General features: G+C 33.6%; 1 protein-coding gene across 1 annotated transcript; it reads left to right on the top strand.

Annotated features, from left to right (window-relative positions):
- The first annotated feature begins 1,879 nt into the window (after positions 1-1,879).
- Positions 1,880-26,927, top strand: LOC139500520 (SCO-spondin-like). The gene is made up of 40 exons (XM_071289266.1): positions 1,880-1,892; positions 4,433-4,603; positions 5,136-5,306; positions 5,886-6,056; positions 6,424-6,594; positions 7,047-7,217; positions 7,584-7,754; positions 8,332-8,502; positions 8,869-9,039; positions 9,620-9,790; positions 10,158-10,328; positions 10,909-11,079; positions 11,452-11,622; positions 12,202-12,372; positions 12,739-12,909; positions 13,487-13,657; positions 14,024-14,194; positions 14,772-14,942; positions 15,315-15,485; positions 15,812-15,982; positions 16,242-16,412; positions 16,683-16,853; positions 17,181-17,351; positions 17,668-17,838; positions 18,593-18,763; positions 19,091-19,261; positions 19,592-19,762; positions 20,091-20,261; positions 20,591-20,761; positions 21,093-21,263; positions 21,581-21,751; positions 22,564-22,734; positions 23,063-23,233; positions 23,563-23,733; positions 24,051-24,221; positions 24,489-24,659; positions 24,927-25,097; positions 25,317-25,493; positions 26,234-26,410; positions 26,890-26,927. The coding sequence occupies exons 1-40, from the start codon at positions 1,880-1,882 to the stop codon at positions 26,925-26,927; spliced, it is 6,561 nt and encodes a 2,186-aa protein (XP_071145367.1).
- The last annotated feature ends 586 nt before the right edge of the window (positions 26,928-27,513 follow it).

The following is a 27,513-nucleotide window of genomic DNA, read 5'->3' as shown; positions in this document are numbered from 1 at the left end:
AACAAGACGCACATTAAAATTCAGAAAATAAACAAAATGAACAGACTACTAGCAGTTAACTGACATGCCAGCCCCAGACCTCAATTAAACTGATTGAAAGATTATGTCTTCATCATGTGAACCTTTGAAGTTTGTTTTTTTACATTTGATATTATAGCGTTTCATCATTAAAGCTATCATATTATTCCATTTCTTAAATTGCATATTAACGACTATTAATTTATGATACGAGTATCACAGTACCATTAATGCTCTTTTTTTATTGTGCAGGCATTCAACCATGTGACGGTCTTAATTGTCAAAATGGCGGAAGTTGTGATTCATCCGTGTCACCAGCCTGTTGTATATGTGTCGGGAATTACTTTGGTGACAGATGTGAAAATAGTAAGCCATTATATCTTTTCCATAATCTTATGTGTAGATATGTCATGATCAAATATAAACAAAAAAGACATTGACATAGACAAAATAATAATAAGAATAATAATAAGAAGTTCATTAAATTAAATTCCAAACAATAGGATTGTTAATATATATATATATAACATTATAATTTAAGCCATCAATCACAAACAGTTCAATTATTTACTCATTGAATTAAAAATGAGGATAATACTAGAAATTTTATTAAACATTTTGATCCTAGTTTTAATTTCGGTACATGCTATGATAAAATGGAATTCATCTTCCACCTCTTTATTTATGGCATACAGGACATATTCTATTTTCCAAGGCTGTTTTGTTGTATCTACCACGTTCAACATCCATAATACTATTACGTATTCTTATTTTGTAACAAAGGAAAATGACAGACTTCGCATACAATTATTATCATTTGTCATATTGATTACCTGTCAATATAAAACTGTTTTTTTCAAAGACCAATTGTGTGAATTTAAATTGATTTATATCAATATTCACGAAATATCAACAAAATACATGTAAACTGAAAAAGTACAGTGTCTGAATGACATTTTTCCATTTAAGTTAATGGTGGATGGACCGAATGGTCAGTCTGGAGTGATTGTCCATTGACTTGCGGTGATGAGGACCTGACTAGGACTAGATCCTGCACAAATCCTTCTCCAGAAAACGATGGAACAGTTTGTCAAGGGCACACCTCGGAAACAATTTCATGTACTACAGCAAAATGTCCAGGTTAGATATCCATAACAGTAAGGCGTTGTTTTAGAAAATTGTTTTTTAGTATGAACAAGCTTTATATTGTATCATAGATCAAACTTATTCGTATTTCAATGAATTTTAAAGTGTGTCTTTTTATGTTGTAATGATTTTTCATTACATTTATAGACAGTATCTATGCGTTTGATATAAAGGTAGAACAATTACAATTTTATATTCAGCGGCTTTTCTACAAAACACTCTTTAAGTACCCATCTACAGGCGTATGAAAATCGTTCCAATTATTATCTTTATACTGCAAATGGTATTTATTAATGAAATGTATTTTCTACTTTAGTTAATGGTGGATGGACAGAATGGTCAGTCTGGAGTGATTGTCCAGAAACTTGCGGGGATGAAGACCTTATTAGGACTAGATCATGTACAAATCCTTCTCCAGAAAATAACGGAACAGTTTGTCAAGGAAGCAACACGGAAACAATTTCTTGTACTACAGCACAATGTCCAGGTAAGAAATATATAAAACAGAGTGCTTAAGATTTTTATGTTGTGTCTTGAGGACAAATATTTGTCTATTCTAGCCATGGCGTTGTCACTTTCTATTCAATTTATGAGTTTGACTGTCCCTCAAGTATCTTTTATCCCTCTATTAAAATGTTTGAATTACATATAATTTGAAGTAAAAGTTTTAGCTAGCTATAAAAGCAGGTTTAATCCTTGATTTTCTAATAAGAAAATGGCGATACCAAGTCAGGAATATGACAGTTGTTATCCATTCGTTTATTGTTTTTGACCTTTTGATTCTGCCATTTGATACATCCTTTTTGAATTTTCCCCGGATTTAAGAATTTTGGGGATTTTACTTTTTATACCACAGCTACCTTAAAAAAAGAGCACTAGCTTATTGGATATATTTTCTGTTTAAGTGAATGGTGGATGGACCGAATGGTCAATCTGGAGTGATTGTCCAGAAACTTGCGGTGATGAGGACCTTATCAGGACTAGATCCTGCACAAATCCTTTACCAGAAAATAACGGGACAGTTTGTCAAGGACACACCTCGGAAACAATTTCATGTTACACTGCAAATTGCCCAGGTAAACAATACATATAAAAAGAGTGCTTGTTTATTCATAAGTTATAAGTATGGACAAGATTGCGCATATGATGAAGACATAATCTTTCAATCAGTTTAATTGAGGTATGGAGCTCATATGTCATTAACTGCTAGCAGTCCTTTGTTAATTTATGTATCAATGTCATTTTGCTTAATTTCGTTTGTAAATTATTCTAACATTGGGCTCAGACTTCTTGTTAACTGAGTTTCAAAAGTATAAATTATTCTAAATAATAAGGATGTTCTGGTCCCAAACAGAAAACACTGGCCGTTTTTGGCACAACGTTTTTGAACTTTTGGTCCTCGATGCTGTTCAACTTTGTACTTGTAAAGGCTTTCAAACTTTTGTATCTCGACGTCACTGTTAAGTCTTGCGAGGACGAAACGCACTTCTGGCGTATTGCATTTAAACATGGTGCCTTTCGTTAGCTATCATTCGTGTGTTTCTTTGACAAATATGTTCTATTTATTAGTATTGTAGTCCTGTAATGTTGTGTTGTAATTTTAATGTTATATTTAACATGGCAATTAAAGCGGGAGATTTGGCATGCCACTTAACCAGGTTCAACCCACCATTTTTGTCGAGCCTGCAACTTTTGTTGCAAAAAGCTCGACATAGGGATAGTGATCCGGCGGCGGCGGCGGCGGTGTTAGCTAACTTTTTAAAAGCTTTATATTTTAGAAGGTGGAAGACCTGGATGCTTCATACTTTGTATATAGATGCCTCATGTTACGAAGTGTCCGTCAGTCACATGTCAAATGTCCTTGACCTCATTTTCATGGTTCAGTGACCACTTGAAAAAAAAGTTCAGATTTTTTGTAATGTTGAATTCTCTCTTATTATAAGTAATAGGATAATTATATTTGGTATGTGCATACCTTGCAAGGTCCTCTTGCCTGTCAGACAGTTTTCACTTGACCTCGACCTCATTTCATGGATCAGTGAACAAGGTTAAGTTTTGGTGGTCAAGTCCATATCTCAGATACTATAAGCAATAGGTCTAGTATATTCGTTGTATGGAAGGACTGTAAGGTGTACATGTCCAACTGGCAGGTGTCATCTGACCTTGACCTCATTTTCATGGTTCAGTGGTTATAGTTAAGTTTTTGTGTTTTGGTCTGTTTTTCTCATACTTTATGCAATAGATCTACTATATTTGTTGTATGGAATGATTGTAAGGTGTACATGTCTAGCGGGCAGATGTCATCTGACCTTGACCTCATTTTCATGGTTGAATGGTCAAAGTTAAGTTTTTGAGTTTTGGTCTTTTTATCTAAATACTATATACCATAGGTCAACTATATTTGGTGTATGGAAATATTTTATGATCTATATGTCAGTCACGCAGGTTTTATTTGACCTCAACCTCATTTTCACGGTTCATTGCTCAGTGTTAAGTTTTTGTGTTTTGGTCTATTTTTCTTAAACTATAAGTCATGGGTCAACTATATTTGTTGTATGGAAGCATTGTTAGCTGTACTTGTCTGCCTGGCATGGTTCATCTGACCTTGACCTCATTTTCATGGTTCATTGGTCTTTGTTTAGTTATCTTGGTTAATGTTAAGTTTATGTGACAGTTTCAATAAAGCTTTATACTTAGGACTATCAACATAATATCAATGATTAGTAAAGAAGGCGAGACATTTCAGTGTGTGCACTCTTGTTTTGAAATGTCCTGTACCAAGTCAGGAATATGGTCATTGTTATATTATTGTTCGTTTCTGTGTTTGTTATGTGTTTTTTTTTGTGTCGTTTGTTTCCTCTTATATTTGAGTGCGAATTCACATTAATATAAGACGTGTCACGGCCCTTTTCTATCCCAAATTCATGTATTTAGTCTTGATGTTATGTTTGTTATTCTCATCGGATTTTGTCTAATGCTTAGTCTGTTTCTGTATGTGTTACATTTTAATGTTGTGTCGTCATTCTGCTCTTATATTTAATGAGTTTCCCTAAGTTTTGGTATGTGAACCGGATTTATATTTCTCTATCGATTTATAAATTTTGAACATCGGTATACTTCTGTTGCCTTTATTTTACTGTGCGTATTGCGATTAATTTTTTCAAGACGATACTTCGTACGCTATATGACGGGTTCCTCGGAAGCTAGCAGTTTCGTTTTCTACCATAGACATATTTATAAAGCCTAATGGATTTATTTTGTACTTAAGTTAATGGTGGATGGACAGAATGGTCAGTCTGGAGTGATTGCCCAGAAACTTGCGTTGATGAAGACCTTATTAGGACTAGATCATGTACAAATCCCTCTGCGGAAAATAACGGAACAGTCTGTCAAGGAAGCAACACGGAAACAATTTCTTGTACTACAGCACAATGTCCAGGTAAGAAATTTATAAAACAGAGTGCTTTAGAATTTTATGGTGTGTCTTGAGGACAACTATTTGTGTTTTCTAGCAATTTCGTTGTCACATTTTTTTTCAATTTATGAGTTTGACTGTCCCTCTGGTATCTTTCGTCCCTTTATTAAAATATTTTAATTTTATATACAAATGAGAGGTTAGGATACATGTAGCTATAAAAGTGGGTTTAATCCTTGATTTCTAATAATAAAAAATGGCTGTACCAAGTCAGGAATATGACAGTTTCCATCCATTTGTTTATTGTTTGTGACCTTTTGATTCTGCCATTTGAAACATCCTTTTTAAATTTTCCCCGGAGTTTAGAATTTTTGTAATTTTACTTTTTATACTGGTCATAGCTATGACACGAAACACTCAATAAAGTACTCATTATCAGGCATGTTTATGGACGATATTTTGTGAGTTCAATAGCACTGTTTTATCGGGAGCCAGTCGTTTTAATTTCAACCTTCAACATAGAAATATAACTTATTGGATTTATTTTTTTATTAAGTGAATGGTGGATGGACAGAATGGTCAGTCTGGAGTGATTGTCCAGAAACTTGCGGAGATGAAGACCTTATTAGGACTAGATCATGTACAAATCCTTCTCCGGAAAATAACGGAACAGTTTGTCAAGGAAGCAACACGGAAACAATTTCTTGTACTGCAGCACAATGTCCAGGTAAGAATACATAAATTGGAGTGCACAATTAATTAAATAGCTACCAATAAGGACAACATTATAGCAAACAGACTTGTTTTTTTAACAAACATGAACAATACATTTACTACTGCTAACTTGACAGATCCCATTGTTATCTGAAATTAAAAAAAATAAATTTCAATTTCATGTATAAAAAAAGTAGTTTCTTTGTCATGCAGGTTGTAAACATGATATTTCATATACAAGTGAGATGTTTAGCTAGCTATAAAAGCAGGTTAAAACCACCATTTTCGAATAAGAAAACGGCTGTACCAAGTCAGGAATATGATACTTGTTATCCATTCGTTGATTTTGTTTGACCTTTTAATTCTGCAAGTTGATACATTCTTTTTGAATTTTGCCCGGAGCTCAGAATGTTTGTGAATTTACTTTTTATACCACAACTGTGACACGAAGCACTCCAAAAAGTACTCATAATCAGGCATGTTTAAGGACGACACTTGTGAATTCAATTCCACGGTTTTATCGTAAGCTAGTCGTTTTAACCTCAACCTTAAACATAGAAATATAACTTATTGGATATATTTTCAATTAAAGTGAATGGTGGATGGACTGAATGGTCAGTCTGGAGTGATTGTCCAGATACTTGCGGTGATGAGGACCTTATTAGGACTAGATCATGTACAAATCCTTCTCCAGATAATAACGGGACAGTTTGCCAAGGACACGCCTCGGAAACAATTCCATGTTACACTGCAAATTGTCCAGGTAAGAAATGTATATACAAAAGAGTTTTTTCTTTTTTCATTAGTTATCAGTAAGGACAAGATTAATCACATGAGGAAGACATAATCTTACCATCAGTTTAAATGAAGGCTGAAGCTTGCATGTCAGTAACTGCCAGTAGTCCTGTGTTAATGTATGTCCCATTGTCATTTGGCTTAGTTTCTTTTGTTACCTATACTAAAATCGGACTTGGACTTCTTGTATACTGAGTTTTACTGTGCGTATTGCTATGTTTTTTTTTTAAAGATGAGACGTTGTACGCTATATACCTCTTGTTCTTCTGGAGCTAGTAGTTCCAACTTCACTCATAGATATACTAATAAAGCAAAATTGATTTATTTTTATTAAGTGAATGGTGGATGGACAGAATGGTCAGTCTGGAGTGATTGTCCAGAAACTTGCGGAGATGAAGACCTTATTAGGACTAGATCATGTACAAATCCTTCTCCGGAAAATAACGGAACAGTTTGTCAAGGAAGCAACACGGAAACAATTTCTTGTACTGCAGCACAATGTCCAGGTAAGAATACATAAAATGGAGTGCATTACTAATTAAATAGCTACCAATAAGGACAACATTATAGCAAACAGACTTGTTTTTTTTTTAACAAACATGAACAATACATTTACTACTGCTAAAATGACAGATCCAATTGTTATCTGAAATTAAAAAAGGAAATTTCAATTTCATGTATAAAAAAAGTAGTTTCTTTAGCATACACATTGTAAAAATGATATTTCGTATACAAGTGAGATGTTTAGCTAGCTATAAAAGCAGGTTTAAACCACCATTTCGAATAAGAAAACGGCTGTACCAAGTCAGGAATGTGACAGTTGTTATCCATTCATTAGCAGGCATGTTTAAGGACGACACTTTGTGAATTCAATTCCACGGTTTTATCGTAAGCTAGTCATTTTAACTGCAACCTTAAACATAGAAATATAACTTATTGGATATATTTTCAATTAAAGTGAATGGTGGATGGACTGAATGGTCAGTCTGGAGTGATTGTCCAGATACCTGCGGTGATGAGGACCTTATTAGGACTAGATCATGTACAAATCCTTCTCCAGAAAATAACGGGACAGTTTGCCAAGGACACGCCTCGGAAACAATTCCATGTTACACTGCAAATTGTCCAGGTAAGAAATGTATATACAAAAGAGTTTTTTCTTTTTTCATTAGTTATCAGTAAGGACAGGATTAATCACATGAGGAAGATATAATCTTTCCATCAGTTTAAATGAAGTCTGAAGCTTGCATGTCAGTAACTGCCAGTAGTCCTGTGTTAATGTATGTCCGATTGTCATTTGGCTTAGTTTATTTTGTTACCTTTTCTAACATCGGACTTGGACTTCTTGTATACTGAGTTTTACTGTGCGTATAGCTATGGTTTTTTTAAAAGACGAGACGTTGCACGCTATATACCTCTTGTTCTTCTGGAGCTAGTAGTTCCAACTTCACTCATAGATATACTAATAAAGCAAAATGGATTTATTTTTATTAAGTGAATGGTGGATGGACAGAATGGTCAGTCTGGAGTGATTGTCCAGAAACTTGCGGAGATGAAGACCTTATTAGGACTAGATCATGTACAAATCCTTCTCCGGAAAATAACGGAACAGTTTGTCAAGGAAGCAACACGGAAACAATTTCTTGTACTGCAGCACAATGTCCAGGTAAGAATACATTAAATGGAGTGCATTACCAATTAAATAGCTACCAATAAGGACAACATTATAGCAAACAGACTTGTTTTTTTAACAAACATGAACAATACATTTACTACTGCTAACTTGACAGATCCTATGTTATCTGAAATTAACAAAAGAAATTTCAATTTCATGTATAAAAAAAGTAGTTTCTTTAGCATGCAGGTTGTAAAAATGATATTTCGTATACAAGTGAGATGTTTAGCTAGCTATAAAAGCAGGTTTAAACCACCATTTCGAATAAGAAAACGGCTGTACCAAGTCAGGAATGTGACAGTTGTTATCCATTCGTTGATTTTCTTTGACCTTTTGATTCTGCCAGTTGATACATTCTTTTTGAATTTTGCCCGGAGCTCAGAATGTTTTCTATTTTACTTTTTATACCACAACTGTGGCACGATGCACTCCAAAAAGTACTCATAAGTAGTCATGTTTAAGGACGACACTTTGTGATTTCAATTCCACGGTTTTATCGTAAGCTAGTCGTTTTCACTTCAACCTTAAACATAGAAATATAACTTATTGGATATATTTTCAATTAAAGTGAATGGTGGATGGACTGAATGGTCAGTCTGGAGTGATTGTCCAGATACCTGCGGTGATGAGGACCTTATTAGGACTAGATCATGTACAAATCCTTCTCCAGAAAATAACGGGACAGTTTGCCAAGGACACGCCTTGGAAACAATTCCATGTTACACTGCAAATTGTCCAGGTAAGAAATGTATATACAAAAGAGTTTTTTCTTTTTTCATTAGTTATCAGTAAGGACAAGATTAATCACATGAGGAAGACATAATCTTTCCATTAGTTTAAATGAAGTCTGAAGCTTGCATGTCAGTAACTGCCAGTAGTCCTGTGTTAATGTATGTCCGATTGTCATTTGGCTTAGTTTATTTTGTTACCTTTTCTAACATCGGACTTGGACTTCTTGTATACTGAGTTTTACTGTACGTATTGCTATGGTTTTTTTTAAAGACGAGACATTGTACGCTATATACCTCTTGTTCTTCTGGAGCTAGTAGTTCCAACTTCACTCATAGATATACTAATAAAGCAAAATGGATTTATTTTTATTAAGTGAATGGTGGATGGACAGAATGGTCAGTATGGAGTGATTGTCCAGAAACTTGCGGAGATGAAGACCTTATTAGGACTAGATCATGTACAAATCCTTCTCCGGAAAATAACGGAACAGTTTGTCAAGGAAGCAACACGGACACAATTTCTTGTACTGCAGCACAATGTCCAGGTAAGAATACATACAATGAAGTGCATTACCAATTAAATAGCTACCAATAACGACAACATTATAGCAAACAGACTTGTTTTTTTTAACAAACATGAACAATACATTTACTACTGCTAACTTGACAGATCCCATTGTTATCTGAAATTAAAAAAAGAAATTTTAATTTCATGTATAAAAAAAGTAGTTTCTTTGTCATGCAGGTTGTAAAAATGATATTTCATATACAAGTGAGATGTTTAGCTAGCTATAAAAGCAGGTTAAAACCACCATTTTCGAATAAGAAAACGGCTGTACCAAGTCAGGAATATTACAGTTGTTATCCATTCGTTGATTTTGTTTGACCTTTTGATTCTGCCAGTTGATACATTCTTATTGAATTTTGCCCGGAGCTCAGAATGTTTGTGATTTTACTTTTTTTACCACAACTGTGGCACGAAGCACTCTAAAAAGTACTCATAAGCAGGCATGTTTAAGGACGACAATTTGTGAATTCAATTCCACGGTTTTATCGTAAGCTAGTCGTTTTCACTTCAACCTTAAACATAGAAATATAACTTATTGGATATATTTTCAATTAAAGTGAATGGTGGATGGACTGAATGGTCAGTCTGGAGTGATTGTCCAGATACCTGCGGTGATGAGGACCTTATTAGGACTAGATCATGTACAAATCCTTCTCCAGAAAATAACGGGACAGTTTGCCAAGGACACGCCTTGGAAACAATTCCATGTTACACTGCAAATTGTCCAGGTAAGAAATGTATATACAAAAGAGTTTTTTTCTTTTTTCATTAGTTATCAGTAAGGACAAGATTAATCACATGAGGAAGACATAATCTTTCCATTAGTTTAAATGAAGTCTGAAGCTTGCATGTCAGTAACTGCCAGTAGTCCTGTGTTAATGTATGTCCGATTGTCATTTGGCTTAGTTTATTTTGTTACCTTTTCTAACATCGGACTTGGACTTCTTGTATACTGAGTTTTACTGTACGTATTGCTATGGTTTTTTTTAAAGACGAGACGTTGTACGCTATATACCTCTTGTTCTTCTGGAGCTAGTAGTTCCAACTTCACTCATAGATATACTAATAAAGCAAAATGGATTTATTTTTATTAAGTGAATGGTGGATGGACAGAATGGTCAGTATGGAGTGATTGTCCAGAAACTTGCGGAGATGAAGACCTTATTAGGACTAGATCATGTACAAATCCTTCTCCGGAAAATAACGGAACAGTTTGTCAAGGAAGCAACACGGAAACAATTTCTTGTACTGCAGCACAATGTCCAGGTAAGAATACATAAAATGGAGTGCATTACTAATTAAATAGCTACCAATAAGGACAACATTATAGCAAACAGACTTGTTTTTTTTAACAAGCATGAACAATACATTTACTACTGATAACTTGACAGATCCCATTGTTATCTGAAATTAAAAAAAGAAATTTCAATTTCATGTATAAAAAAAGTAGTTTTTTTGGCATGTAGGTTGTAAAAATTATATTTCATATACAAGTGAGATGTTTAGCTAGCTATAAAAGCAGGTTAAAACCACCTTTTTCGAATAAGAAAACGGCTGTACCAAGTCAGGAATATGACAGTTGTTATCCATTCGTTGATTTTGTTTGACCTTTTGCTTCTGCCAGTTGATACATTCTTTTTGAATTTTACCCGGAGCTCAGAATGTTTGTGATTTTACTTTTTATACCACAACTGTGGCACGAAGCACTCTAAAAAGTACTCATTAGCAGACATGTTTTAGGACGACACTTTGTGAATTCAATTCCATGGTTTTATCGTAAGCTAGTCGTTTTAACTTCAACCTTTAACATAGAAATATAACTTTTTGGATATATTTTCAATTAAAGTGAATGGTGGATGGACTGAATGGTCAGTCTGGAGTGATTGTCCAGATACTTGCGGTGATGAGGACCTTATTAGGACTAGATCATGTACAAATCCTTCTCCAGAAAATAACGGGACAGTTTGCCAAGGACACGCCTCGGAAACAATTCCATGTTACACTGCAAATTGTCCAGGTAAGAAATGTATATAAAAAAGAGTTTTTTCTTTTTTCATTAGTTATCAGTAAGGAGAAGATTAATCACATGAGGAAGACATAATCTTTCCATCAGTTTAAATGAAGTCTGAAGCTTGCATGTCAGTAACTGCCAGTAGTCCTGTGTTAATGTATGTCCCATTTTTATTTGGCTTAGTTTCTTTTGTTACCTATTCTAACATCGGACTTGGACTTCTTGTATACCGAGTTTTACTGTGCGTATTGCTATGTGGTTTTTTTTTTAAAGACGAGACGTTGTACGCTATATACCTCTTGTTTTCTTCTGGAGCTAGTAGTTCCAACTTCACTCATAGATATACTTATGAAGCAAAATGGATTTATTTTTATTAAGTGAATGGTGGATGGACAGAATGGTCAGTCTGGAGTGATTGTCCAGAAACTTGCGGAGATGAAGACCTTATTAGGACTAGATCATGTACAAATCCTTCTCCGGAAAATAACGGAACAGTTTGTCAAGGAAGCAACACGGAAACAATTTCTTGTACTGCAGCACAATGTCCAGGTAAGAATACATAAAATGGAGTGCATTACTAATTAAATAGCTACCAATAAGGACAACATTATAGCAAACAGACTTATTTTTTTTTAACAAACATGAACAATACATTTACTACTGCTAACTTGGCAGATCCTATGTTATCTGAAATTAACAAAAGAAATTTCAATTTCATGTATAAAAAAGTAGTTTCTTTGTCATGCAGGTTGTAAAAATGATATTTCATATACAAGTGAGATGTTTAGCTAGCTATAAAAGCATGTTTAAACCACCATTTTCGAATAAGAAAACGGCTGTACCAAGTCAGGAATGTGACAGTTGTTATCCATTCGTTGATTTTGTTTGACCTTTTGATTCTGCCAGTTGATACATCCTTTTTGAATTTTGCCCGGAGCTCAGAATGTTTTTGATTTTACTTTTTATACCATAACTGTGGCACGAAGCACTCTAAAAAATACTTATTAGTAGGCATGTTTAAGGACGACACTTTGTGAATTCAATTCCACGGTTTTATCTTAAGCTAGTCGTTTTAACTTCAACCTTAAACATAGAAATATAACTTATTGGATATATTTTCAATTAAAGTGAATGGTGGATGGACTGAATGGTCAGTCTGGAGTGATTGTCCAGATACCTGCGGTGATGAGGACCTTATTAGGACTAGATTATGTACAAATCCTTCTCCAGAAAATAACGGGACAGTTTGCCAAGGACACGACTCGGAAACAATTCCATGTTACACTGCAAATTGTCCAGGTAAGAAATGTATATAAAAAAGAGTTTTTTCTTTTTTCATTAGTGATCAGTAAGGACAAGATAAATCGCATGAGGAAGACATAATCTTTCCATCAGTTTAAATGAAGTCTGAAGCTTGCATGTCAGTAACTGCCAGTAGTCCTGTGTTAATGTATGTCCCATTTTTATTTGGCTTAGTTTATTTTGTTACCTATTTTAACATCGGACTTGGACTTCTTGTAAACTGAGTTTTACTGTGCGTATTGCTATGGTTTTTTTTAAAGACGAGACGTTGTACGCTATATACCTCTTGTTCTTCTGGAGCTAGTAGTTCCAACTTCACTCATAGATATACTAATAAAGCAAAATGGATTTATTTTTATTAAGTGAATGGTGGATGGACAGAATGGTCAGTCTGGAGTGATTGTCCAGAAACTTGCAGAGATGAAGACCTTATTAGGACTAGATCATGTACAAATCCTTCTCCGGAAAATAAAGGAACAGTTTGTCAAGGAAGCAACACGGAAACAATTTCTTGTACTGCAGCACAATGTCCAGGTAAGAATACATAAAATGGAGTGCATTACTAATTAAATAGCTACCATTAAGGACAACATTATAGCAAACAGACTTGTTTTATTAACAAACATGAACAATACATTTACTACTGCTAACTTGACAGATCCTATGTTATCTGAAATTAACAAAAGAAATTTCAATTTCATGTATAAAAAAGTAGTTTCTTTGTCATGCAGGTTGTAAAAATGATATTTCATATACAAGTGAGATGTTTAGCTAGCTATAAAAGCATGTTTAAACCACCATTTTCGAATAAGAAAACGGCTGTACCAAGTCAGGAATGTGACAGTTGTTATCCATTCGTTGATTTTGTTTGACCTTTTGATTCTGCCAGTTGATACATCCTTTTTGAATTTTGCCCGGAGCTCAGAATGTTTTTGATTTTACTTTTTATACCATAACTGTGGCACGAAGCACTCTAAAAAATACTTATTAGTAGGCATGTTTAAGGACGACACTTTGTGAATTCAATTCCACGGTTTTATCTTAAGCTAGTCGTTTTAACTTCAACCTTAAACATAGAAATATAACTTATTGGATATATTTTCAATTAAAGTGAATGGTGGATGGACTGAATGGTCAGTCTGGAGTGATTGTCCAGATACCTGCGGTGATGAGGACCTTATTAGGACTAGATTATGTACAAATCCTTCTCCAGAAAATAACGGGACAGTTTGCCAAGGACACGACTCGGAAACAATTCCATGTTACACTGCAAATTGTCCAGGTAAGAAATGTATATAAAAAAGAGTTTTTTCTTTTTTCATTAGTGATCAGTAAGGACAAGATAAATCGCATGAGGAAGACATAATCTTTCCATCAGTTTAAATGAAGTCTGAAGCTTGCATGTCAGTAACTGCCAGTAGTCCTGTGTTAATGTATGTCCCATTTTTATTTGGCTTAGTTTATTTTGTTACCTATTTTAACATCGGACTTGGACTTCTTGTAAACTGAGTTTTACTGTGCGTATTGCTATGGTTTTTTTTAAAGACGAGACGTTGTACGCTATATACCTCTTGTTCTTCTGGAGCTAGTAGTTCCAACTTCACTCATAGATATACTAATAAAGCAAAATGGATTTATTTTTATTAAGTGAATGGTGGATGGACAGAATGGTCAGTCTGGAGTGATTGTCCAGAAACTTGCAGAGATGAAGACCTTATTAGGACTAGATCATGTACAAATCCTTCTCCGGAAAATAACGGAACAGTTTGTCAAGGAAGCAACACGGAAACAATTTCTTGTACTGCAGCACAATGTCCAGGTAAGAATACATAAAATGGAGTGCATTACTAATTAAATAGCTACCATTAAGGACAACATTATAGCAAACAGACTTGTTTTATTAACAAACATGAACAATACATTTACTACTGCTAACTTGACAGATCCTATGTTATCTGAAATTAACAAAAGAAATTTCAATTTCATGTATAAAAAAGTAGTTTCTTTGGCATGCAGGTTGTACAAATGATATTTCATATACAAGTGAGATGTTTAGCTAGCTATAAAAGCAGGTTAACACCACCATTTTCGAATAAGAAAACGGCTGTACCAAGTCATGAATATGACAGTTGTTATCCATTCGTTGATTTTGATTGACCTTTTGATTCTGCCAGTTGATACATTCTTTTTGAATTTTGCCCGGAGCTCAGAATGTTTGTGATTTTACTTTTTATACCACAACTGTGGCACGAAGCACTCTTAAAAGTACTCATTAGCAGACATGTTTAAGGACGACACTTTGTGAATTTAATTCCACGGTTTTATCGTAAGCTAGTCGTTTTAACTTCAACCTTAAACATAGAAATATAATTTATTGGATATATTTTCAATTAAAGTGAATGGTGGATGGACTGAATGGTCAGTCTGGAGTGATTGTCCAGATACTTGCAGTGATGAGGACCTTATTAGGACTAGATCATGTACAAATCCTTCTCCAGAAAATAACGGGACAGTTTGCCAAGGACACGCCTCGGAAACAATTCCATGTTACACTGCAAATTGTCCAGGTAAGAAATGTATATATAAAAAGAGTTTTTTCTTTTTTCATTATATATCAGTAAGGACAAGATTAATCACATGAGGAAGACATAATCTTTCCATCAGTTTAAATAAAGTCTGAAGCTTGCATGTCAGTAACTGCCAGTAGTCCTGTGTTAATGTATGTCCCATTTTCATTTGGCTTAGTTTATTTTGTTACCTATTCTAACATCGGACTTGGAATTCTTGTAAACTGAGTTTTACTGTGCGTATTGCTATGTTTTTGTTTTTTAAAGACGAGACGTTGTACGCTATATACCTCTTGTTCTTCTGGAGATAGTAGTTCCAAATTCACTCATAGATATACTAATAAAGCATAATGGATTACTATTTTTATTAAGTGAATGGTGGATGGACTGATTGGTCAGTCTGGAGTGATTGTCCAGAAACTTGTAATGATGAGGACCTTATCAGGACTAGATCCTGCACAAGTCCTTCTCCAGAAAATAACGGGACAGTTTGTCAGGGACAAACCTCGGAAACAATTTCATGTTACACTGCAAATTGCCCAGGTAAGAAATACATGATAAAGAGTACTTGTTTAATTCAAAAGTTACATGTTACGACAAACTTATGTTAAAAGAGAGTTTTTAACGAATTTCGAAGTCAAAAAATGTTGTAGAATCATATTCATAGCTGATAGATTTGAAACTACCTCAGTAATAACAAGTTCTGAAATGCTGAAATAAATCAATTCTGTTGGTATCATGGATGTAAATTTAGAATTTTATGAAATATTTTTTTTTTGCTATATGCCACTGGGTAATCGGAATTAAATGGTTTTAATTACAAAATTTTAAATATAAATACAACTTATTTGATATATATTTTACTTAAGTTAATGGTGGATGGACCGAATGGTCAGTCTGGAGTGATTGTCCAGATACTTGCGGTGATGAGGACCTGACTAGGACTAGATCCTGCACAAATCCTTCTCCAGAAAACGACGGAACAGTTTGTCATGGAAACAGTTCAGATACTAAACCATGTACTGCATCAAATTGCCAAGGTAAGATTTACAAAAAAACAGTGCTTGTTTGATTCAATAATTATATATAACGACATGCTTATGATATAAGATAGAAAAAATTAACAAATTTTAAAATTCAAATCATATTCACGACTAATAGATATAAAATTCCCCCTGTAATATTTTTTATCCATTTTATACTTGAATAGAAGTAATTCTTTTGGTTACACGGTTTTAAATTTAGAATTTCATGAAATGAGAGGTTGTGAGTTATATGTCTTTGGGTTTTCTACTTAAGTTAATGGTGGATGGACTGAATGGTCAGTCTGGAGTGATTGTCCAGAAACTTGCGGTGATGAGGACCTTAATAGGACTAGATCATGTACAAATCCTTCTCCAGACAATAACGGAACAGCTTGTCAAGGACACGACTTGGAAACAATTTCATGTTACACAGCAAAATGTCCAGGTAAAAAATATATAACACAGCCACAGATGTGTCGTTTAAAAAAATAATCATTAGTGAGTTCAAGCAAGAAGGAGTTTGAACATTTTTTTCCATCAAAACATGTTGTAAAATCATATTCACAACGTCTAGGGTTAGAATAAGTTAACTCTTTTTCATGTGTACTTGCAGACGATATCATGTGCACACTATGCCACTGACTCAATGGGACCTAGTCTCTATTGCAACCACAAGCACATTCATAAAACGTATCAAATATGTTTTGTACTTCAGTTAATGGCGGATGGACAGAATGGTCAGTCTGGAGTGATTGTCCAGATACTTGCAGTGATGAGAGCCTTGTTAGGACTAGATCATGCACAAATCCTTCTCCAGAAAATAACGGAACAGTTTGTCAAGGGAACAGTTCGGAAACAATATCATGTACTTTAGCAAATTGTCCAGGTAATAAATACATAAAAAAGTGCTTGTTTCATTGAATAGTTGGAAACGAAAAGCTAATGATATTAGAGAATTATTTTTAACAAATCTGAAAATTCAGAAAATGTTGCCAAATCATATTCACGAATGATAGATTTAAAACTCCTTCAGTAATATTTTTTTATTTTTTTACTGAAATAAGAGTATTTTTTTGGTATTACGATTTTAAATTTAGAATTTTAATAAATGAAAGGTTGTGAGCTGTATATCCCAGGTTCACAGGAAGCCATTCGTTCCAATTGCAACCTTAAAAAAATAAATACAACTTATTGGATATATTTTTCATTTCAGTTAATGGAGGATGGACCGAATGGTCAGTCTGGAGTGATTGTCCAGAAACTTGTATTGATGAGTACCTGACTAGGACTAGATCATGTACAAATCCATCTCATGAAAATAACGGGACAGTTTGTCAAGGAAGCACCACGGAAACAATTTCATGTTCTACCGCAAAATGTCCAGGTAAGAAATACATTAAACGGAGTTCTTGTTTAGTTAAATAGTTCTTGTTAAGAAAAAGCTTCAAACAATATATTTTCAACAAATTTGAAATTCAAAGCATGTTGTAAAATTATATTCAAAATAGATAAAAAAATCTCACATTTTTTAAAAGTCGAAAAATAACATATTAAATGTTTTGTTTAAATAATGTTATTCTTTATGCTTTGTAAGACAATATGTTGTGAGCTATATTTCACCGGTTCTAAGGTAGTTAGTCGTTTCAATTGCAACCTTAAAAAGATAAATACAATTTATTGGATATATTTGTTTACTTAAGTTAATGGCGGATGGACCGAATGGTCAGTCTGGAGTAATTGTCCAGAAACTTGCGGTGATGAAGACCTTATTAGGACTAGATCATGTACAAATCCTTCTCCAGAAAATAACGGAACAGTTTGCCAGGGAAGCAGTTCGGAAACAGTATCATGTATTATAGCAAATTGTCCAGGTAAGAAATACATGAAACAAATGCTTGTTTTGTTAAATAGTGTAATTTAGAAAAAGTTTTAAGCTATAAGAGATTTTTCATCGAATTGGAAATACAAGGCATGTTGTAAAATCCCTTTCACGACTGATAGATTAAATAATCCTACTACTAGTTCTTTGCTTATTCATGTATCATTGTCATTTTGTTTAGTTTCATTTGTAAATTATTCTGACATCGGCCTCGGACCTCCTTTAAAGTGAGTTTTACTGTGCATATTACTGGTTTTTTTTTATTTTACATTTGCTAAAGGTATAGGGACAAGCTAATCATATTATAAAGACATAGTCTTTCAATCAGTTAAATTGAGGTCTTGATATAACTATGAAATATATTTTTGTTTAATGGAACAGTTTGTCAAAGGAACAGCTCGGAAACAATTTCTTGCATGACAGCAAAATGTCAAAGTAAGATATCCATAACACAGAGATGACGAAAATAGTTATTTTCCAGTATGGACAAGCTTACTAATAAAAATGTATCAAACTTTAAATATGATGACTTTCGATTATTCATTGTTAGTAGTAATGTTTTGGGTAAAATGACGATATTATGTACATCGGCTTTTGTACAAACACTCAATAAAAAGCACATCGCTAGGCGTACGAAAGAAAAAAACGTTTTGTGAGCTAAATGCCACTGGTTTATAGGAGAAATTCGTTCCAATTGCAATCGTCTAATTGCAAATGGTAAATATTAGATATATTTTGTTCTTTAGTTAATGGTGGATGGACAGAATGGTCAGTCTGGAGTGATTGTCCAGAAACTTGTAATGATGAGGACCTTATCAGGACTAGATCATGCACAAATCCTTCTCCAGACAATAACGGAACAGCTTGTCAAGGAAACAACACGGAAACAATTTCATGTTACACTGCAAATTGCCCAGGTAAATAATACATAAAACGCAAGGGTCGTTTAAGAATATATTTTTTTTCAGATGGATAATTTGAATATAAAAAAATATATCAAACTTTAGAAATATGAATTTCCATTACAATTTTTATAAGTAGTAATGTTTTTAGTATAAATATAGCAACTTAAGATTTTGTGTACATCGGTTGCTGTACAAACACTCAAGAAAGTACGGAATACCAGGCGTACGAAGAGGTAAAAGTGTTGTGAGCTTATTGCCACTTGTTCATCAAGAGCAAATCGTTCCAAATACAATCTAGATAAAACAAATGGTTATTATTAAATATATTTTGTACTTCAGTTAATGGCGGATGGACTGAATGGTCAGTCTGGAGTGATTGTCCAGATACTTGCAGTGATGAGAGCCTTGTAAGGACTAGATCATGTACAAATCCTTATCCAGAAAATAACGGAACAGTTTGCCAAGGGAACAGTTCGGAAACAATATCATGTACTATAGCAAATTGTCCAGGTAATAAATACATTGAAAAAGTGCTTGTTTCATAGAATAGTTGGAAACGAAAAGCTAATGATATTAGAGAATTATTTTTAACAAATTTTAAAATTCAGAACATGTTGCAAAATCATATTCACGAATGATAGATGTGATACTCCCTCAGTAATATTTTTTTTAATTTTTTTACTGAAATAAGAGTATTTTTTTGGTATCACGATTTTAAATTTAGAATTTTATTAAATGCAAGGTTGTGAGCTGTATGTCACAGGTTCACAGGAAGCCATTCGTTCCGATTGCAACCTTAAAAAAATAAATACAACTTATTGGATATATTTTTCATTTCAGTTAATGGAGGATGGACCGAATGGTCAGTCTGGAGTGATTGTCCAGAAACTTGTATTGATGAGTACCTGACTAGGACCAGATCATGTACAAATCCATCTCATGAAAATAACGGGACAGTTTGTCAAGGAAACACCACGGAAACGATTTCATGTTCTACAGCAAATTGTCCAGGTAATAAATACATTAAAAAAGTGCTTGTTCCATTGAATACTTGGAAACGAAAAGCTAATGATATTAGAGAATTTTTTTAACAAATTTTAAAATTCAGAAAATGTTGCAAAATCATATTCACGAATGATAGATTTAATACTCCCTCAGTAATTTTTTTTTAAATTTTTTTACTGAAATAAGAGTATTTTTTTGTATCACGATTTTGAATTTAGAATTTTATTAAATGCAAGGTTGTGATCTGTATGTCACAGGTTCACAGGAAGCCATTCGTTCCGATTGCAACCTTAAAAAAATAAATACAACTTATTGGATATATTTTTCATTTCAGTTAATGGAGGATGGACCGAATGGTCAGTCTGGAGTGATTGTCCAGAAACTTGTATTGATGAGTACCTGACTAGGACCAGATCATGTACAAATCCATCTCATGAAAATAACGGAACAGTTTGTCAAGGAAGCACCACGGAAACAATTTCATGTTCTACAGCAAATTGTCCAGGTAATAAATACATTAAAAAAGTGCTTGTTCCATTGAATACTTGGAAACGAAAAGCTAATGATATTAGAGAATTTTTTTAACAAATTTTAAAATTCAGAAAATGTTGCAAAATCATATTCACGAATGAAAGATTTAAAACTCCCTCAGTAATATTTTTTTAATTTTTTTACTGAAATAAACGTATTTTTTTTGGTATCACGATTTTAAATTGAGAATTTTAATAAATGAAAGGTTGTGAGCTGTATGTCACATGTTCACAGGAAGCTATTCGTTCCAATTGCAACCTTAAAAAGATAAATACAACTTATTTGATATATTTTTCATTTCAGTTGATGGAGGATGGACCGAATGGTCAGTCTGGAGTGATTGTCCAGAAACTTGTGTTGATGAGTACCTGACTAGGACTAGATCATGTACAAATCCATCTCATGAAAATAACGGGACAGTTTGTCAAGGAAACACCACGGAAACGATTTCATGTTCTACAGCAAATTGTCCAGGTAATAAATACATTAAAAAAGTGCTTGTTCCATTGAATAGTTGGAAACGAAAAGCTAATGATATTAGAGAATTATTTTTAACAAATTTTTAAATTCAGAAAATGTTGCAAAATCATATTCACGAATGAAAGATTTAAAACTCCCTCAGTAATATTTTTTTCATTTTTTTACTGAAATAAGAGTATTTTTTTTTGGAATCACGATTTTAAATTGAGAATTTAAATAAATGAAAGGTTGTGAGCTGTATGTCACAGGTTCACAGGAAGCCATTCGTTCCGATTGCAACCTTAAAAAGATAAATACAACTTATTGGATATTTTTTCCATTTCAGTTAATGGAGGATGGACCGAATGGTCAGTCTGGAGTGATTGTCCAGAAACTTGTGTTGATGAGTACCTGACTAGGACTAGATTATGTACAAATTTATCTCGTGAAAATAACGGGTCAGTTTGTCAAGGAAACACCACGGAAACAATTTCATGTTCTACAGCAAAATGTCCAGGTAAGAAATACATTAAACGGAGTTCTTGTTTAGTTAAATAGTTCTTGTTAAGAAAAAGCTTCAAACAATATAATTTTCAACAAATTTAAAATTCAAAGCATGTTGTAAAATTATATTCAAGACAGATTAAAAAATCTTACATCTTTTAAAAGTCGAAAAATAATATATTTAATGTTTTGTTTAAATAATGTTATCCTTAATGCTTTGTAAGACACTAGGTTGTGAGCTATATTTCACTGGTTCAAAGGTAGTTAGTCGTTTTAATTGCAACCTTAAAAAGATAAATACAACTTATTGGAAATATTTGTTTACTTAAGTTAATGGCGGATGGACCGAATGGTCAGTCTGGAGTGATTGTCCAGAAACTTGCGGTGATGAAGACCTTATTAGAACTAGATCATGTACAAATCCTTCTCCAGAAAATAACGGGACAGTTTGCCAGGGAAGCAGTTCGGAAACAATATCATGTACTATAGCAAATTGTGCAGGTAAGAAATACACGAAAAAAGTGCTAGTTTAGTTAATTAGTTTAATTTAGAAAAGGCTGTTAATTAGTTTAATTTAGAAAAAGCTGTTAATTAGTTTAATTTAAAAAAAGCTGTAAGCTATAAGAGATTTTTCATCGAATTGGAAATACAAGGCATGTTGTAAAATCCCTTTCACGACTGATAGATTAAAAAATCCTGCTAGTAGTCCTTTGCTTATTTATGTATCATTGTCATTTTGTTTAGTTTCATTTGTAAATTATTCTGACATCGGCCTCGGACCTCATTTAAAGTTAGTTTTACTTTTCATATTACTGTGTTTTTTTTAAATTTTACATTTGCTAAAGGTACATGTATAGGGACAAGCTAATCATATGATGAAGACATAGTCTTTCAATCAGTTAAATTGAGGTCTTGAAAAAACTATGAAATATGTTTTGCTTAATAGAACAGTTTGTCAAAGGAACAGCTCGGAAACAATTTCTTGCATGACAGCAAAATGTCAAAGTAAGATATCCATAACACAGAGATGACGAAAATAGTTATTTTCCAGTATGGACAAGCTTACTAATAAAAATGTATCAAACTTTAAATATGACTTTCGATTATTCATTGTTAGTAGTAATGTTTTGGGTAAAATGACGATATTATGTGCATCGGCTTTTGTACAAACACTCAATAAAAAAACGCATCGCTAGGCGTACGAAAGAAAAAACGTTTTGTGAGATAAATGCCACTTGTTTGTAGGAGAAATTCGTTCCAATTGCAATCGTCTAACTGCAAATGGTAAATATTAGATATATTTTGTTCTTTAGTTAATGGTGGATGGACAGAATGGTCAGTCTGGAGTGATTGTCCAGAAACTTGTAATGACGAGGACCTTATCAGGACTAGATCATGCACAAATCCTTCTCCAGACAATAACGGAACAGCTTGTCAAGGAAACAACACGGAAACAATTTCATGTTACACTGCAAATTGCCCAGGTAAACAATACATAAAACGCATGGGTCGTTTAAGAATATTTTTTTCTCTGATCGATAATTTGAATATAAAAAAAATATATCAAACTTTAGAAATATGAATTTCCATTACAATTTTTATAAGTAGTAATGTTTTTAGTATAAATATAGCAACTTAAGATTTTGTGTACATCGGCTTTTGTTCAAACACTCAGGAAAGCACGGATCACCAGGCGTACGAAGAGATAAAAGTTTTGTGAGCTAATTGCCACTTGTTCATAAAGAGCAAATCGTTCCAAATACAATCTATATAAAACAAAATGGTTATTATTAAATAAATTTTGTACTTCAGTTAATGGCGGATGGACTGAATGGTCAGTCTGGAGTGATTGTCCAAATACTTGCAGTGATGAGAGCCTTGTTAGGACTAGATCATGTACAAATCCTTCTCCAGAAAATAACGGAACAGTTTGTCAAGGGAACAGTTCGGAAACAATATCATGTACTATAGCAAATTGTCCAGGTAATAAATACATTAAAAAAGTGCTTGTTTCATAGAATAGTTGAAAACGAAATGCTAATGATATTAGAGAAATGTTTGTAACAAATTTTAAAATTCAGAACATGTTGCAAAATCTTATTCACGAATGATAGATGTGATACTCCTTCGGTAATATTTTTTCCATTTTTTTACTGAAATAAAAGTATTTTTTTTGTATCACGATTTTAAATTGAGAATTTAAATTAATGCAAGGTTGTGAGCTGTATGTCACAGGTTCACAGGAAGCCATTCGTTCCAATTGCAACCTTAAAAAAATAAATACAACTTATTGGATATATTTTTCATTTCAGTTAATGGAGGATGGACCGAATGGTCAGTCTGGAGTGATTGTCCAGAAACTTGTATTGATGAGTACCTGACTAGGACCAGATCATGTACAAATCCATCTCATGCAAATAACGGAACAGTTTGTCAAGGAAACACCACGGAAACAAGTTCATGTTCTACAGCAAAATGTCAAGGTAAGAAATACATTAAACGGAGTTCTTGTTTAGTTAAATAGTTCTTATTAAGAAAAAGCTTCAAACAATATAATTTTCAACAAATTTTAAATTCCAAGCATGTTGTAAAATTATATTCAAGACAGATTAAAAAATCTCACATTTTTTAAAAGTAGAAAAATAATATATTTAAAGTTTTGTTTAAATAATGGTATTCTTTTTGCTTTGTAAGACAATATATTCTGAGCTATATTTCACTTGTTCAAAGGTAGTTAGTCGTTTTAATTGCAACCTTGAAAAGATAAATACAACTTATTGGATATATTTGTTTACTTAAGTTAATGGCGGATGGACCGAATGGTCAGTCTGGAGTGATTGTCCAGAAACTTGCGGTGATGAAGACCTTATTAGGACTAGATCATGTACAAATCCTTCTCCAGAAAATAACGGAACAGTTTGTCAAGGAAACACCACGGAAACTATTTCATGTTACACAGCAAACTGTCCAGGTAAGAAATATATAACACAGACACAGAGGTGCCTTTAAGAAATTGATCATTAGTAAGGACAAGCAAGAAGGAGTTTGAACAAATTTTTCATTCAAAATATGTTGTAAAATCATATTCACGACTTCTAGGCTAAGAACAATCTTTTTTATGTGTACTTGAAGACGATACAATGTGCGCAGGATGCCACTGACTCAAAGGGACCTAGTCGTTTCTATTGCAACCACAAACACATTTATAAAACGTATCAAATGTATTTTTCCATTTTAGTTAATGGTGGATGGACAGAATGGTCAGTCTGGAGTGATTGTCCAGAAACTTGCGGTGATGAAGACCTTATTAGAACTAGATCCTGCACAAATCCTTCTCCAGAAAATAACGGAACAGTTTGTCAAGGTAGCAACACGGAAACAGTTTCATGTTCTACAGTACAATGTCCAGGTAAGAAATATATAACACAGACACAGAGGTGCCTTTAAGAAATTGATCATTAGTAAGGACAAGCAAGAAGGAGTTTGAACAAATTTTTCATTCAAAATATGTTGTAAAATCATATTCACGACTTCTAGGCTAAGAACAATCTTTTTTATGTGTACTTGAAGACGATACCATGTGCGCAGGATGCCACTGACTCAAAGGGACCTAGTCGTTTCTATTGCAACCACAAACACATTTATAAAACGTATCAAATGTATTTTTCCATTCTAGTTAATGGTGGATGGACAGAATGGTCAGTCTGGAGTGATTGTCCAGAAACTTGCGGTGATGAAGACCTTATTAGGACTAGATCCTGCACAAATCCTTCTCCAGAAAATAACAGAACAGTTTGTCAAGGGAACAGTTCGGAAACAATATCATGTACTATAGCAAATTGTCCAGGTAATAAATACATTAAAAAAGTGCTTGTTTCATAGAATAGTTGAAAACGAAATGCTAATGATATTAGAGAAATTTTTGTAACAAATTTTAAAATTCAGAACATGTTGCAAAATCATGTTTTGCATAAATTATTACCGATTTAACATTCTTGTGCTGATATCTAAAGTAATTAGGTGCATAGTTATATAATATATAGTTACAACTGATCATTTGTTTCAGTGGATGGAAACTGGACGTCATGGTCATCTTGGACTGATTGTCCGGACAACTGCAAGGGAGAGATTTTGTCGAGGAAGAGAAATTGTACAAACCCTATGCCACAAAATGGAGGGAAATATTGCATTGGGAATGAAACAGAAATGTCCTCGTGCGAAGCCCTTGGCTGTCCATGCATAGGTAAAGAAAACATATTAATAGGAAACTGATTAATTATTTCTGTTTGCAGACATTGTAGCAACTACTACGGATTTGTTTATGGATATTTCTATGTGTGCTTTAACTGACACGGTAGTGATTACAAGAGATATAGAACAGAGGCATCAGTAGTTGTCGTTTGTTTATGTGGTTCATAAAGTGTTTCTCGTTTCTCGTTATTTTTATATAGATTTATAGACCATTGGTTATCCTATTGAAATGTTTTTCTACATGTCATTTGCGAGGCTCTCGTTATCTCGCTGATCGGTGTGAGCCAAAGTTCCGTGTAGAAGACCGTACAATGATATATGATGGTTTACTTTTATACATTGTGACTTGAATGATAGAGTTATGTCATTGGCTCTCATACCACATCTTCGTATATCTACCATTGTATTCTCATTATCATATGAGGCAACTCGGTTCATTTCAATCCAAAAACAAGGATCCTGTAATTCAGTTGGTGTTTTTGGTTCATGTATGTCATATTTTTTTAGGTTGTTGAAATCTGAATTGCATTGTTTATAATTTTTCATGTCCGGCCTTTTTATAGCATTTTACGTACAGTCGGTATAGGTTTATTCATTATTGAAGGTCGTACAGTTGACTATACTTTTTAAATCCACTTCGTCTGAACTATTTGCTAAAAAGTTGTCTCATAGGCTATCACACAAATTATCCTTATCTTCAAACTAATTATCAAATATATTTTTACATAACAGTTGATGGAGGATGGTCACCGTGGTCATCATGGAGTGCTTGTCCATACAGCTGTCACGGGCACGTATTGACAAGGGATAGAACTTGTACAAACCCTGTACCGATAAATGGCGGGACATATTGCACTGGAAATAGTACAGACACGACTTCGTGTGAATCTCAAGGATGCCCATGCAAAGGTAAAAATATGATTTGTAGAAAATTAATTAATTAAAATCCCTTTTTCTCTCTCTTTGTTCTTTTCGTATTATAATTGCTGCAATATTAGTTAAAGAAGATATACAAAATGGTAAGGCAAATGACAAATGTTGTTTTTTCGGATTCAGATTTTCCCCATACCTTATAGTGTTGAATTTTAGAAACAAATAATTTGTTTGATAAAAAAAAACAGAAAATGTTTTGAAGTTAAATTGTTGCTCCCGAAGTTAGAACTGTTATAACATGATAAAAATAGGTTTAATCCATCATTTTCTACATAAGAAAATGCCTGTACCAAGTTAGGATTATGACAGTTGTTTTCCATTCGTTTGATGTGTTTGAGCTTTTGATTTTGCCATTAGATTAGGGATTTTCCTTTTTATTCATTTTTTATTGGAGTTCAGTATTAATGTGATTTAACTTTTTCCAACTATTTAATGTTTATATTCCTATTTTTCAGGCTATCTAAACTTTGGTATGTATAACTTTAATTTTTGATATATACAAATGTTTGTGAACTATAAAACTGTCACAGTCCAGTGGCGGATCCAGAACTTTTCATAAGGGGGACCCGTTGACTGACCTAAGGGGGGGGGGCACTCCAGTCATGCTTCAGTGATTCCCTATATAATCAACCAAATTTTTCCCAAGAAAGGGGGGGCCGGGCCCCCAGGCCCCCCTGGATCCGCCTATGCAGTCACGTGGTCACAGTGGTTAATGTGTCATAATTGAATTAATAACAGATGGTTGAAGTAAACAACGGTACTATAACTATCACATTCGGATTTTTATCGACTACAGAAAAACTTTAAAAAAATATAATTACTGGTAAGAAAGGTAAATTGTACATCGCTATATTTAACAGTGCTGTATTAAAATAGACAGGGAATACGAAATATAAATACCCTGATTGATTTTAAAAAATTTTTATATCCGCTTACCGAGACCCTGTGCTTTAAAATCGTACATTTATACATGAAAAGCAGGTTGCATGTATGACGACATTACAAAAACAGCAATACAAGCGTTGTTTCTTTAATATTTGTGTTTTGCTGTACATGAAGTGAATTTGTGTCATGAACAA

The sequence above is a fragment of the Mytilus edulis genome, chromosome 13 (assembly GCF_963676685.1).
Source record: "Mytilus edulis chromosome 13, xbMytEdul2.2, whole genome shotgun sequence".
NCBI classification, from domain to species: Eukaryota; Metazoa; Mollusca; class Bivalvia; order Mytilida; family Mytilidae; genus Mytilus; species Mytilus edulis.
This window is presented reverse-complemented; position numbering and strand designations above follow the sequence as displayed.

Bases quoted from the DNA above. Each gene is read 5' to 3' on its own strand.
- LOC139500520 (XM_071289266.1), top strand. The intron at 6,057-6,423 runs GTAAGAAATGTA...ATTTTTATTAAG, and splicing joins TTACACTGCAAATTGTCCAG to TGAATGGTGGATGGACAGAA. The intron at 23,734-24,050 runs GTAAGAAATACA...TGTTTACTTAAG, and splicing joins TTCTACAGCAAAATGTCAAG to TTAATGGCGGATGGACCGAA.